At 39.3% G+C, this 15,053-nt stretch overlaps 1 protein-coding gene across 1 annotated transcript in view; it reads left to right on the top strand.

Annotated features, from left to right (window-relative positions):
• Window positions 1-15,053, top strand: part of LOC128935769 (sodium channel protein type 5 subunit alpha-like) — a 218,077-nt gene that overhangs the window by 56,994 nt on the left and 146,030 nt on the right. The window contains exon 7 of the mRNA XM_054274301.1: window positions 7,784-8,014. Within this exon, the coding sequence (XP_054130276.1) occupies window positions 7,784-8,014 (231 nt within the window). The remainder of the gene's footprint in view (window positions 1-7,783; window positions 8,015-15,053) is intronic.

The raw sequence follows: 15,053 nt of genomic DNA on the forward strand, positions 1-15,053 counted from the left end.
TTTGCATGTGATATAAACACTGCTGAAATTTTGGGCCTTGAAGAGATTGGAAAGCATTTCAGTGTTTATTTAGGTAGGTTCGGCATTTCCTCAACTCATGTTTTCTCATATTGTCAAGGATATGATTTCTCCCTCTTCACAAAAAAAAAAAAAAAGAAGAAAAATCAGTTTTACTACATATATGGTACTGAAAGAAGACCTTTATATAATCTCTTACTATTAAAACAAAAATATTTTTATGTAATTTATGCAGAGTTGAGTCCACTGAGGACTAACCATGCAACAAAACTTTCTTGCTGAGCATTATCTATGGACAGGTCTCATTCAGCCTCAGTGTTTAACATCTCCAACCTGCATGACAAGGTAGAGAAGATAGCAAAAACCATGCATGGTAGATCCTATCTGTGATAATCCTGAACAGATGTTGGCAATTACATGTTAAAAATATTCAAAACATCGAGAGAACTGCTCAGATTCTCACTCACAGATCTTTAAGGTTAGAAAGGCTTTTCCACCCACTCTATTATACACTATAATATCAATCTAATAATAACAAATCTAAACAAATTATGTGGTAAACTTGCAGGGATATGTATTAAAACTCATCACCACATGGAGCTAGAAATGAGAATTCAGGAATGGAAGTGTTAAGAAAAAATATATATCTGGGTCTACAATTTGGTTCCTCGTTCCAATACCACAGTAATGGAAATCAGGGAAATTACTGGGAAAGAAAAGTACTTTTCATTGGAAGTGTGTGTCCAAATACAGAATTTAAAGAGATTCATTAGGTCCTTGAAACCAGTACCTGTCATAATTTTTGTCTTTACGTTTTAAAGAACAATCTATTAGCAGAGATTTGTGGGGATTTTTAAGTTTTCTCCAACAGGATTTCCATTGAGAAAGGATTTTTACTTTCCTGTGGAAACAGAGCTGAGCACAGCTTTACAGATGCTGTGAGATGACAGTGGCTGCTCAGAGAGAAAGGCGAGTTTGTTTCCTAGATTCCTCTGTAGCAATTTGAAGATTTAACTTGGAGGGACATCCATCTCCAGGGGCCACCTTTCACCTTTCATCTTGTCTCAGGCTTGAGCCTCTTCAGAGCAGAGCATGTCCATTTTTCTGAGTTATTAATATATATATATATATATAACAATTTTCTGCTGTCCTATATCAGAGGAGGAGCTGAAGCTTGTTTTACATCAAATGATGAGATATGACTTAGTGGGGGAAAAATTGAGTGCTGAGATTCAAAATATCCAGATTCAAATACACCAAAACCCTTCAGTGATATTAAACAGTGAGTTGTTCCATTTGTTAGTTAATAGGAAAAAAAGAAGTGTTATTTATTAAAGTAATGCATAATAATTCACATCCTCTTTTTTCATTCTGACTGAATATTTGATTAGTTTTTTTGATAACTGCATTTTTATGTACAAGTTCCTGAATTATTTGGTGACATAACTGCATGTAACATGCTAATAGAATATCTGGCCTTTGATTTTATCACCAAGATTACCTGTGCCCTGAGTATTAAATTACAAATGTGGAGAGCTACAAATTGCCATAGCTGCCAGTGAAAAACAGACAAGGTGGAGATTTTTTTTTAATATTAGCAGATAATTTCAGAGGAGTCAGTTCATCTTACAGTTAGGCATATATATTTTAAAAGATATATTGGACAAGATGCTGTGGTTTCTCTGGAGATCAGTCTGAGTTTTTAATGATAACATAGGCTTATGCTGAGGTGAAATATTTTCCCCCAGCAATCTTAAAAATGAAAAGATGATGATCATTAGCATCTTTCATGAGATTTTTGGGGTTAATTGCCATAGAGAGGAGAAGGTGGTTGTTATTTTTGCTTCCTCTTTCACGTCTCAGGTGAAAAAACACCAAGTTGTATTTTCCTTTGGAAACATCTGAGCTTTCCCTCAATAAAATTGATCACTTTTCCATCAGGCACTTCTATTTGCACAAACATGCTCGGACTCCGCGTGCTCAGTGAAATTGTTTACAGAAAGCCACGGGCCAAGTCCTGGTGGTGTGAGGCTTGTGTCCAGCAAAGCACTTAGAGGCTGCTTTTCAAAGGCATTCTGCTTCACTCGGAATCAATGAGTTTCTCTATTGACTCCAGGGGGAGTCAGTAAAGCTGACAATTAGTGCTTTTAAAAATCTCACCTGCCTTTAATGTCTGGCTCTAAGTGCTCAAGCAGGCACAGGGATCTTTAGAGGGACACGGGTTCTAAGGGCTGAAAAAGATCTCCTAAATTCAGAGTCCGTTCCCCTGGCCTAAGGCTGCCTTTAGCACAGCTCAAGCATGACTTGGTATTTATTGCCTGGCTTCTTTGAGAAGCCCTTCCAAGGTGGATGCCCCAGGGTCTCCCTGAGAAGGCCAGGAATTGTTCCAGTGACTCATTGTTTTTGTTATTAGAAGATTTGTCCCAGGTGGATGGTTCAGATCCAGACCCAACAACACAAACGTTGGCATCTACCAGCCAGCTTCCCTCCCACTGGAGAGCTGGGGCTCAGTTTGGGTGCCAGAATGCCAATATCTCCTGCTCCGAATGTGCATGGACCTGCAGGTCCTGTTGCTGGATGCAGCCTCCCTCTCTCTTGCTTCATCAGATCTCTCTTTTTTCCCCTGGAGCTGTGTAAGGCATCAGGTCAGTGCCTGATCTCCTGTGGCAGCCCTTAACATGCCAGAAGACCTCCATGGAACCCCTCAATTTTCCCTTTTCTGCACTGAGCACACCCATTTCTTCCTGTTTTCCAGTTGCCGGTGATATTGAGAGGAAAACAAGCTTTGTGCAGGTTCAGGTGCTTAGAAATAGGTAACATTTTCTCTATGGGAGCATTTTAAAACCCTTAACTCTCAGTGATTTGATTTACTAATTGGCGTCTTGCATGTTTCCCATGGCAACTGGATTCATTTGTTTTTCTAGCTAGATAGGAACCATGGTCAGCAGCAGAACAACCCACTGAAGCCATTCATTTGTCTCCCATTAGCATCCCATTACCAGAGCATCCAAATCCCAGTGGACTCAATAGGAACAACAACAGAGGGTCTTGAATCATATTTTACCCTCATGGAAATCACCGATGTTTTGATAAGTACTAATTGAGATAATATAAACCCTGAGGTACACTCTCTCCATCGAAAGGCCACAAAAAGCAGGCCATCATCATCATCATCATCATAATCCTCATGATCATCCCCAGGATTTTGAAAACTGCCTGAGTGCAGCTGTATCCAGAGAAGCTCCCCTGCTCTTTCTGGAGCAGGCGTGCACACCACGGACGCCTCACACGAAACGACAGGGTACCGGGGAAAGGTGACCTCATAGAAAATTGGGCCAAGGCACTTTGGGGCCTGATCCAGCTCCCATTTAAGTTAGTGTGAGACTAAAGGCTATAAATAGTGCTGTGAATGTTATCCAGTGCCTCTGTGATAGCCAGAACAGAGCTCGGAGAACAAGAATTAAGACTGTGTGGAGGAGACTGACCCCCGTTCACTGCACTGAAATCCTGCTGCAGGGAGATAAATGTCACCCTTTTGGTGGGTAAATCACTTAACTCAAGAAGTAGCTACCCCAGAGGTGAGAAACATATGGCATCTTTGTGTTTTCCTTGGAGACTGGCCTGTCAGTCACTTTTCCACGCTAAGCCAGCCTGCAGGAATGCTGACACCAATTCAAGTTTGCCAACAGGTCGTTAAACTCTCTGCTGCCCCAAGTCTCAGTAAGTAATGGCAAAATGCACTCCTCAAGGGTGAGCCCTTCTCTCCCTACATGCCTGTGACTCATGCAGACATTTACGGGACACAGGTGTATCCTCAGGGAAAGGAATGGGCTCGATGAGGACAACCCTGCTGCAAGTCACACTCTTTTTTTCCTTTTTTTTGGTGTTTTTTTATTTTTCTTCTTCTTCCCACTTGTTTCCAGATTGTGCATGAATGTGTCTGATGTTCTGTAGGTGATTGCCAACATCTGGTATGGATGTCATACTGAATTATGCTAATACTTCCTCACATCTCACATAAGGAATGGATGGTGTTTTGGGATCCTGCCATTTCTCATTGTTTGGTGTTGCTTGCATTTTCTATGGTTTCTGATTTGCATTTGAAAAATGATTATTTGATTAACCTCTGAATGTGATAATTTCTACCTGCCTTAACAGGAACATTTGGGCCAAATTCTTTTTGCTCTCTGCGGATGTCAGGCTGCCTACACAGCCCTCATTCCACTGATTTTGGATCTCATGGTTTTTTTCATGTCATGCAAGCAGGATTTGGCCCAGAGGTGTGGAAAGAAGTCAGTGATTCAGAAAAAGCCTGTTATTGATTTACTCCACAGGGAGTAATCTATAGACCCATTGTTATTAACAGCTGTAGATGTTACTCAGCTTTGGATCAGATCCTCGGGTTTTTTCCTGCATGCTGCCTGGTTTGATGTTTGACTTGCAAGAATTAAGTAAATGCCTTTAATGCCCCATAAATAATATCTTCTATTAAGCTATATTGCTGTGCTCTCATTGGCACTATTTCAAAGAAGGATTATTTCTCCAGAAGATTTAACCGTGCTCTAAATTTGAATACATCTAGCACTGCTTTTACAAAACATGGGATTGATTCAGAGAGATGCAGAGCACCTGCAAGAAGTCCTGAGTGTCCTTAATTCCCCTCAGCCCTTCTGTTTTAGAGGCACAGATAGTTTAAATTAGCAATTAATTAAATATTCTCCTTAGCCTTGGCACTTGGTTGTGTCAACCACCTTGATGGATGCTACTTAATTTTCTGAGAAAATTTTGGTTTTAAAGGGTGATAAAAAACAGTTCAGCTGTAAGTATAGCACTCTCCAAATGGTTTTCCTGGAAAGTTTTAACAAAGGTCCAGGAGGCAGAGTACAAGTTATTTTTAAATGGTCTTTAATTACAGAAATTGTATTACTAAAGAATCTTCTTAAATTGTTCAGAAGCTCATAAGCTATGAAAACAAAACAAAACAAAATTAAAAGGAAGTAAAGCAGAAAACCCTCTCATAAAGAAATTATTTGACACCTGCAAGGAATGAACTCATAAAACAGAGTATAGAATTGCTATTCTATTTAAAAGTCCAGTAAGTAATCTGGGAAAAACATGTTTCATTAAATGACCTTAAAATTGGCAATACTGAGGCCTGATTTTGAAAACAGAGTGTCTTTACTGGTTACTAGACTTTTGTAGGGTTTTTTCTCTAATATTATCCCTATTCATGTTAGGACTCAGATTGTCCTTGCCCATATGAGTAAGATTAATTAGTGCACTTAGATGGTACAAATACAGGCTCCAAGTTTGTGTTTGTATTACAAACAAATAAATGTTCTACAGGGATTTCACAGGGAGTATGGCAGTAAAATAATTCATAGTATTTTTTTCCTTAAGACTCACTTTGCATTTGGATTTCCCAAGTTTCACCAACTTCAGTGAAGCAACATCTGTGCATTCAAAGGACAACCAATGATAAGAATCACCAAAAATATTTCAAAATATTAGATTAAAAAAATTTAGAATTCTAGTTTATTTGCAAATTTTCCCTCCCCTCACTACTTGTGTAATACCTGACTGTCTCGAAGGTCTTATAATGCTGGGCAAGGGTGACATGCCAGAAGTCCTTTCAGAATTGGGTTACATCTAAAATTACTTTCCCTTCAGGTAAAAAATTTACTCAAGGCTAGATTAGCAGAAGAAGTTTTATTTTTATTTAGGCATGAAAACAGGCAGCCAAGCCTACAGATTGGTTCAAAAATTCAAATCAGCCTTTTTCTAAGTATCTGAGCGGAACTGACCTCATTTCTAAAACCTCTTTTTGGTGAGGAGGAGACGTAGCATGAAAATCCAGGTTTTGCCTGATGTTTGTCCTGCAAGAATTTATTCCTTATTTTTGAGCACAGCAGGGAGCTGTCTAACCTTACCCTCTTTACCATGCCACAAACTAATTTTGGAGAGGCAAACACAGAATTTAGGGGGAAGAGCAGGAACTGAGAGAACCAGAGGACGCAGTCTCAAGCTGCACCAAGGGAAGTTTAGGTTGGATATTAGGAAAAAGTTTTTCACAGAAAGAGTGATAAAGTTCTGGAATGGCTGCCTGGGGAGGTGGTGCAGTCCCCATCCCTGGGTGTGTTTAACAAAGCCTGGATGTGGCACTGGGTGCCAGGGTTTAGCTGAGCTGTTGGGGCTGGGTTGGACTCAATGATCTTGAAGCTCTCTTCCAACCTGGTCATTCTGGGAATTCTGTGAGCTCCCCACACATGGTGGATCAGTGCCTTTTGGTTAAATGGGCCATTTTACAGATGTTAATGTCATTCACAGATTAGCGATATCCCATGCAGGAGTGGAGTATTTTAGGCGGCTGGATGCAGGGGCTGCTGCACCTGTTGGCCATTCCAGCAGCTCATCCTCATCTGAGAAACCCTGGTTCCCCCTCACTCTAACCAGAGGTTTTTAATCAAAGCCAAAAGCTAATTTTGCTTTCCTATAAGTCCTGAAATGCTTTTTCACATTATTTCCAATTATGCAGCCCTAGCTCAGCCTTTGTGGCTGCCAAACTCTTGGGGTGGAATTCCAAGGAGCTGAGATTTAATGTGTGTTCATATTCAGTGAGCAAATCAATGTGCTTCTGAATATTGCCCAGGAGAATTCCTCCTGTTTCCTCTTTGCATTTTCCTTTTTTCTATTTAAATCAATTTTTCTTATTGCTGCCATACTGGTGACACAGATTATCAGAAGCACTTATTACTGCTTGCCAGTATTAATTAAATATAAATAGGAAAGAAATGACAAAATTGCCACCAATGTGCAGCTGATATTAATGTCCAGCTGCAGCACACCAGTTTAGAGGAGAAGGGTCTTTTTTTAAAAAGGAATGGGGTTTTCTGTTGTATTCAATCAGCTCAAACAGTGCTTATCTCCAGGAACACTTCAAAAGCAATAACTATCACTTGAGAAAACGGTATAATTATTTTTATCTGAATATTTATAAAAGAATAAAGTGAAGCTAGTGTTAAAGGGTGAAATAATAAAAGAGAAGCTAATTTGTGTGACCCAAGCCTTTGGTGTTATGCAATGGGATTATTTATCTACTTTGGCAGCATACTATAAAATGATTAACTTTGCCCAGGTAGTTTTGGAGCCTCAGGTTGTTTTACTCAAATAATTTCCACTGTATTTATTTGATTGCCTATATTTGGCTTTTTTTCTAATCCCAAATTCTTGTTGTCTTAAGCAAATGAATTGAAGGCAGAGGAATTATTCATATGAGGACAGCATGTTGGATTTGGCACTAAAATATGTAAAATAATCAGGGAATAAACAGCATTTCCATAACTCTTCATCTGTTTATGTGAGGGATAAAGTTATCAGAATCACCTGAGAGATTTAAAAGCAATTCACGTTCTCAAAATTCAATGGGATTTAGGCTTTACCACCTTTACTGCAGCTCCATGAAAATATAAAGCATTCCATATTTTCTTTATCCATGGATAGTTTCACGTCTCACTGTCCCTCCATCCAGTTCTTCCCCTCCATTTTTAAGCCAGTGTTTGTGCAATTACAGGACTTTTGTCCAAGACCAGGCCAAACCAGACATTCATAGTGATCACTTGTCTCTCGTTTCTGACGTCCAGTTGCAAACACACACTCACGGCCCTTCAGATTTCCCTTTCCATGGAGACTTTCATCATGAAAAGCAGCTGTCTGCAGACACACTTCAGTCTCTCAGTCTATAAACTCTCGGCTTTTATCTCCCTAGGGCTGAAGACCATTGTAGGGGCACTTATCCAGTCTGTTAAGAAACTTGCAGATGTGATGATCCTGACCGTTTTCTGCTTGAGTGTCTTTGCCCTCATAGGCCTCCAGCTCTTCATGGGCAACCTGAGACACAAATGTGTCAGGGATTACACCATGTTTAACTTCACCAATGGCTCCCTGTACTTGGATGGTAGGACATGGAACAACTCAGAGGAATTTCTTAGTGATCCAGGTAAGCTCCTCTTTGCCCTGTAACTGGTTTCTGATCATTTGAGGTTTTGGGATTTTTATTTGCTTGTTCTGGGCTCGTTTTTTTTGTTGTTGTGTTTTTTGGCGTTTTTGTTTGTTTGTTTGTTTGTTTGTTGGTTGTCATGTTTTTTTTTTTTTTAAATTAAATTATTTTGATGAAGATCTGTACCTGAATCAGCAAAATGTGACTCCTGACTCATCATGAAGTCAATGTGGTTTTGAAAGACCTAGGTACTTTTCTCTGAATCTCTATGGTGCCTTCACAGCTCATGCTGAAAATACTTCTGCTGCTTTCATGTGAAGTCCTAGTTGCCTCACTGATGATTTTCACAGTTTTAGGGGGTCTTATATATTTTTAAGGCTCTGTTTTCTGGAATTGAGCAATCACATGAAAATTTCAGCTCTGTGTGTGGGGTCTGGTTTGCATGTTCTTTCTCTGAAGACAATGTATAGCTCTTGCATTTTCTAGAAAAACTTCAACATTTGAGTTAATGGCCTTAAAAAATTCAAAAGGTAAAGCAAAGCAATTCAATCTTTATTAATCTGAAAAATCCCAAGAGAATTTTTTTAAGGAAAACTTTTGCTGTTTGGGCTTAACTCATTATTTGGGTTGGGCCATCCTGTACAAACTCATGAGCTTTTGTATTTTATTTATTTTAGGGAGAAAAATGAACCATATAATCAACCCATTAACTGGAGTTTTGGTTGAGAGGCAGTGTCATTCTGTCATGGGGTAGCTCTGCTCTGACTGTGGACCCTGCAGTTCTACATGTCCAGCCACCTGCACTATAAAACCCCCAAATCTGACTCGTGGGAGTTGCCTGGCTTGACCCAGGGCTCTGTTGAGCCAGGGATTTGTCCAAGGGCAGTCCCTCCATTCCCCACTGGTGACTTCTGGCATTTCTGATCAGTTCCTCTCCCTGTGGTCTGAGAACCCTGGGAGGAGTGGTGTTAAGAAGATTTCCTGTGGCACCAGGAATATTTCCGTGTCTGCTCTGGGGTGCCCTGGCCCCCAGGGAAGCACTGACTTTGACCCTCATTCATGGAGAAAGTTTCCTAAACTCCAAGATAGACTGGAATCCAGAAAAGTGTGAAATAGATTATAGAGAGCAGTGTAGGTGTGTCACTCGGTGGGAAATTGAGGTTTTGGGGTTTTCAGTGTGTTGTGGATGGAAGCAAGATGGAGGGCACAGGGTGTCATCCTGGGTTTCTTCTTCATGCTTCTTCTTCCTCCTTCTCCATGGGTTTGGGTGGCATTTTGTAATTGGGCAGAAAAGTCCCCATTGCAGCTCAGTGGGATCAGTTATTGGGTTAAAAGGGAAAATAATCTGCATGTCAGTTCTTAATTGGATAGTTTAGCTATAAAAGACCTTGGAACAAGAGATTGTTGGCCATTTTGTGGTGCTGTTCCAGTGCACTGAGCCTGGTGTGGACAGCGTGCAAAACTTTAGATAAGATAACAACAAACAAGAACCTGGAGACCAAAAAGATCCAGTGCATCTCTCTTTCCCGACACAAAACCACTCCAGGAGGGTCTCCCCTGACACGGGAGCCCCCTGGGAGGGCCCAGTCAGAGTCCCAGAAGTTGAGGAATCAACAACAGGAATCCCGACAGTTTCCTTCAAGGAATGGAAAGCTCACCATGGGTGTCTTTAGGGCATGATGTGTTGGATGCAGCATTAAGGAGGGACAGGTCACAAAGCTCTGGGGTTGTTTTAGGAACTGGCCCTGACCATCAGCTTATGTGTCCTCTCCATGTCCTGTATCAGAGCCTTATCAGCTGAAAGGGGAAAGAGCTCTTGGAATTCTGCTGGATGGTGTGGAACCTGCTGAAGTGTTATCCCATCCCTGCTTCCAGTGAGGAACTAGTAAAGATGTTTGTGCACCTGTGATGAATCAAGGCACTTCAGGGCTCCTCTACCCACAGATAACTGAGACCTGTATGAGGAGCAGCTTTCCCTCTCTCACAGAGGCATTGAGGGATAAAACAGTGATGGCTGGAAGCATAAAGCCCTGCAAGAAAGGTGAAAGGAAGAAATGAGGCTGTGAAGATAGTCTGGCTCTCTGGAAATGGAAATAGGGTAAATGTGATACAGGAAAGTCTGTTAAAATATACATAATGTCAGGGCCAGCTGCAGCATTGCTTTAAATGTGGGGAATGGTACAGCTGCTCCAACATACCATGAGCAAGTTTATTTATGTAGTCCTGATATGGGGAGGAGGGCAGACACTCCCAGAAATCCATCTAGGAAATACAGCAATGGTTAATAAGGTTATGAAAATATACTTGCTATCACTAGAGGAGATTTGCCTATTACAAAGATAACCAATTTGGTGAGATAATGGATTAAAGTGAATTAAATTTTCACCACGTTGTATTACTAGGAAGTAACAGTAATAATATTAATTAGTATTTTCATAGTGTCTGAAAATATAGTCATGATGCATTATGACAAACAGTTGTCACTTACTTTGGATAGACAGAAATTATTAAAATTATGAAAGTGTTGAGGCAATGAAGCAAGCCCCTGAAGACCTAGAAGAATAGCAGATTTATAAGAAAAAGTAGTAACCTCTGAATGAGAACAATGATGCCTTCCTCAAAACACTGAAGAAGGAGGCTTAGCTATTAGGCAAGAGAGAACAATATAAAGTAGGATTTTCATTTAACATCCCCTATTGCAGTAAAGTGATTCAAAAATGGAAGGACTGGCTCATTTTGTGACTAGATGGGATAGTGCTTTGTATTTCATTTTGCATAAGTATTATGGTGAAATGAAGTGACCATTTAAGGGAGAGGCACTGACGACAATTTAATAACAGTCCGAATTTCAAGTACTGCAGGGAATTAAGCAATACATACGGTTAGATTAAAGTGTAGGCAGACCAAATTAGATAAAAAGAGGAATATATTAAGAAACAGAATCATGTCAGTGTTTGTTCTGAAGAAGAACTAGAGAAGAAAATTGGCCAGCATGTTGAGATAGTAGAGTTCACTCAAAGGGAGCACAGAAAATTACAAGAGCTCTTTGGAGATTTCAAAACCAATGTGGCTGAGTCATTTAGTTTGGAACAAGGATACTAATCTAAAAAACCCAGAAAACAGAAACCTGAAGTGCTGTCAGAGATCCACATTAATACTTTATAGAAAAAGGGGGATGTAAAGATATAAAGGAGTTCAAACCACTGAAAATTAAATTGGAGAAATTCTTAGTTCTGTTCATCAGGACACCCAAATAGAGAATTAAAATGGGGTGATGTGACAGTTCTGCTCTTCTTGAAGAGCAAAAATTTGCTTTGGATTCTTTAAGAACATTTTAATATTTTAAAGGACAGCAGGGAGCCTCTGAAATGGCATCAGCCTCCTCCTGTGCCTTATAACCATTTTTTGCATGAATGAAAAAAACAGAAATCAGTAAAACCCCTTGAAAGGGTAATTGAGGGAAGAATTGTTTGGTGCTGCAGAGGAAATAGTTGAGAGATTTAGTCATGAGGTGTGAAGGAAGATAAGAACTTGGGTTTGAGTCTTTCAAAGCCCTTTCTAGTTTGAGATAATTGTGTGCTGTGGGCATTTGCTGCAGGGGACATTTTGGTTGTGTCTCTGGGATGGCCCAGGATAGCTCCAGGTCTGTTTTTTTATTCAAAACTTCATATCTAGACAAAGTTCTGTAATCTTTCCTTATCTGCTTTCAACCTCCAGGCAGGAAATTTTTTTCTCATCTGTTTTCTAGATCCTCTCATTTTGGTTTTATATACGGGGAAAAAAGTCAGTTTATAAACTTTGTGTCATCACTGGCTTAACCACAGTTATGTGGAAGATGTTGATTTTTGGTTTATCCCTGAGGAAATAACCACCACAACACCAGATTTCTGGAGCTCCTTCCCTTAACTCCATACTCAAGACCCATGGGTACTTTCCTGTTCCGCCAGTGTGTTCAAGAAAAGTCTTTTTTCTATAAATCTTGTAAATCCTGCATTGCAAGGTTTATAATGTTGTTGAGAATTGTTGGGTTTTCCCCTCCATCTGCCATGAGATGATCATACACTGAATCCCATAAAGAATTCCTTACACGCAACATTTTGCTTGTTCTTGCCATCATTTCAGTGGCTTCTGCAGTTGGAGGAAGTGCTAGGTAACTTGGGAAGAGACAGGCAAAATTGTAAGCATGGAGATCCAGTGGGAAAATTCAAACTAGCTCTTATTTAGGTTCACTAAACACTAGAATAAAAATTCCTAGAATATAAAAGCTTGAGCAAATATTCCTGATTAGACTATCAAGAAGAGAATTGTCCAGCCATTGTCATTAACAACTTAACTCTGTGGAAGAAACTTCTGCTAAGTTACTGTGGATGCTTCTGGTGTCTCAGCTTAATTACTGGGCACAGTAGTAATGGTAAGATGAGACAAATTTTTAGTCTTTCCTCCACTCACAGTGGAGATTCAAGTCTAAAATCTGCCTTTTGCTGGGCACCTCTCTTTGGGATGAGCAAGAGAACTTTTATATTCTTTCTACCCATTTAAATGGCTCAAAATTTAAACACAAACTTCTGTCATGGACATATTTTATAACAAACCCTTTTGTTAGGATCTTTTCTCCTGAGAAGCTGAGAGGCCTCAGAAACTAAATGTAAACAATAATTATCTGCTGCTGTGGAATGCAACAGGTGCATCTTCGATTGGTGTCAGGTGTTTGTTTTTAATTAATGGCCAATCACAGTCAGCTGGCTCAGACTCTCTGGTCAGTCACAAGATTTTATTATCGTTCCTTTCTTTTCTTAGCTAGCCTTCTGATGAAATCCTTTCTTCTATTCTTTTAGTATAGTTTTAATATATAATTTTCTTTTAATATAATATATAACATAAAATAATAAATCAGCCTTCTGAAACATGGAATCAAGATTCTCATCTCTTCCCTCATCCTGGGACCCCTGTGAACACCACCACAGAACTTCTAAGAGGAAGGCTTATCAGGAAAATTATTCCATTCTGGCTTTTTCTCCAATGAGTAATGCTTACCACTGCAAAGCTAGAGAGGGAGGAAAATGAAGATTAAGGGAGAAGTAGCTCATCAGGTCTCCCAGTTCCCTCTGTGCAACTACTCTTTGAATGAATGGATTGTGGGATGAGAGACAGCTGAGCATCAGATAAAATCAGGCTAAAAAATTCTTCATGTCAAGTGCCAGTGGTAAAATTACAATCATTCATCTGGGAAAATGGTGACTACTGATAGGTAATTATTTTCCTACCTGCAGTTCTAGATTTGGTAAGAGATAGCGATCAATAAGCCCAAGGAGGATTATTTTTAGACATTAATAATAACAAACCTGGAAGACTGGAGTTTTAGATGCAGCAGTGATTGTACATAAAAAAATGAAATAAAGGGAAAAAAAGGTTGAAAATAATGATAGCTTACATCCACAGCATTATGAAAATTATGAGATCAATAGATCAATGTCAAAGTCATTGTGCTGTTGGTTATCATTAGGAGAGTTAATAGTTTAGAAATACAAGCTGACTAAAAGAACTATAAAGCCTAATTTCAATACTTGTAAAGATTTCGAGGAAAGCAGCTCCAAATAACACCTGGAAAGCCTGTCTTGGGTTGTGGTGTTTAAATTAAAGACATTTTTGATGAAGTGAAGCTTCATGAACGTGCGAGTTAGGATGGATTAAAAGCTATGGCATGTCAGATGTGTCACTGGCTTAGAGAAGTACCAATGGACTGGGTGTAGTTGGTTCATGTAGCTGGTGATTTTAGAATCTTTAATGTCATTTATGTATTCCATTATGAAAATGGATTATTGACTAGTCAGTAAGTAGAAATCTGAGTCCTTTTGTTGAGCAGGGTTTAATGTAAGGGCTGAAAGCATAAGAAAAAAAGCTTTAGAGTAGAACCTTAAAACTATAATTAAATTATATAAAGTCACTTATGGAATGATAGTCTTAAACCCCAGCATTTTCTTTTTCTTTAGACTAAATACCCTGTTTAAGACACTCTGAAAGAGTCTTGTTTTCAAATTGTTCTATATACTTTTTCCTCTCAAAATCAGAATATTTTAAGGTGAAAAAGAGCAACCCTGTAATTTCCGTTAGTCTTGTCCAAGCAACTGACGTTAAAAAAAAATTAACAAGTAAAATAAATGAATGTTCAAGCTTTATAAGCCTTTAAATGGGAGGAATCAGCTACTATTTTTATAGCTTAAAACAGGCATTTCAGGATTGTTATTTTTTTCTTCTAGAGTAGTTTCTGGCATTCATTTCATGGCAGTGATTTTTCTCTTCTGGAGTCAGATTGTGTGGTTAACAGTGATTTGGGGGAAAAAAACCCCAACTTTTAAAAGGAAAAACTCAGATCAAGATTAATAACATATTGTTTGTCACCTCCAGTTAGACCTGGAAGATTTAGGGTTGCTTCAGGTTCTATATTTAGCAAGATGTATAGAGTATGTGAAGTTTTGGGGATACCCATCCAAATAATGGCATTGGGCATTTGAGAAGGGATCAAAGGCTTGTAAGGAATAGATGCTGAAGCATAAATGTGTGAATATATACAAATGTACATCTGCTTGTAGATGAGGCTGTGGGTATCCTCTCTAAGCTCTGTTCCTGATTGTTATCTCTGCCTGATGGAATAATTTCAGTTTCCAGAACCACTGAAATGGAGCTCTATGAACAGATACTCTGAATCTGTATCGGGACTGTAGAGAAAAGAATTTTGTCCAAGTCAGATAATAAATATGGCAAATTTTGGGAGAGCTGAAGTGTTTGAGGAGTTGTCTGAGGTGGTAATAGAAGACAGTGAGTGATGAATAATTATGGAGGTGGGAGGAAAGAGAGGAGCAATAAATCAAGTTGGGACTGGAATAGGTGTTTTTTTATGTATGATTGTGAATGAACCAGTGATTAAAACAAGGAACCTCTCTGGGCTTTCAGATGGTGCTTGTCAGCATGGAATCTATTGACATTACTCTAACTGTAAATATTGTGGCTTTGTTCAAGCACTGTGGGTCTTTTGATAAAT

This window comes from Melozone crissalis, unplaced genomic scaffold, assembly GCF_028551555.1.
Source record: "Melozone crissalis strain CALT ecotype California unplaced genomic scaffold, PUWL_Pcris_2 ptg000016l_1, whole genome shotgun sequence".
Classification (NCBI taxonomy): domain Eukaryota; kingdom Metazoa; phylum Chordata; class Aves; order Passeriformes; family Passerellidae; genus Melozone; species Melozone crissalis.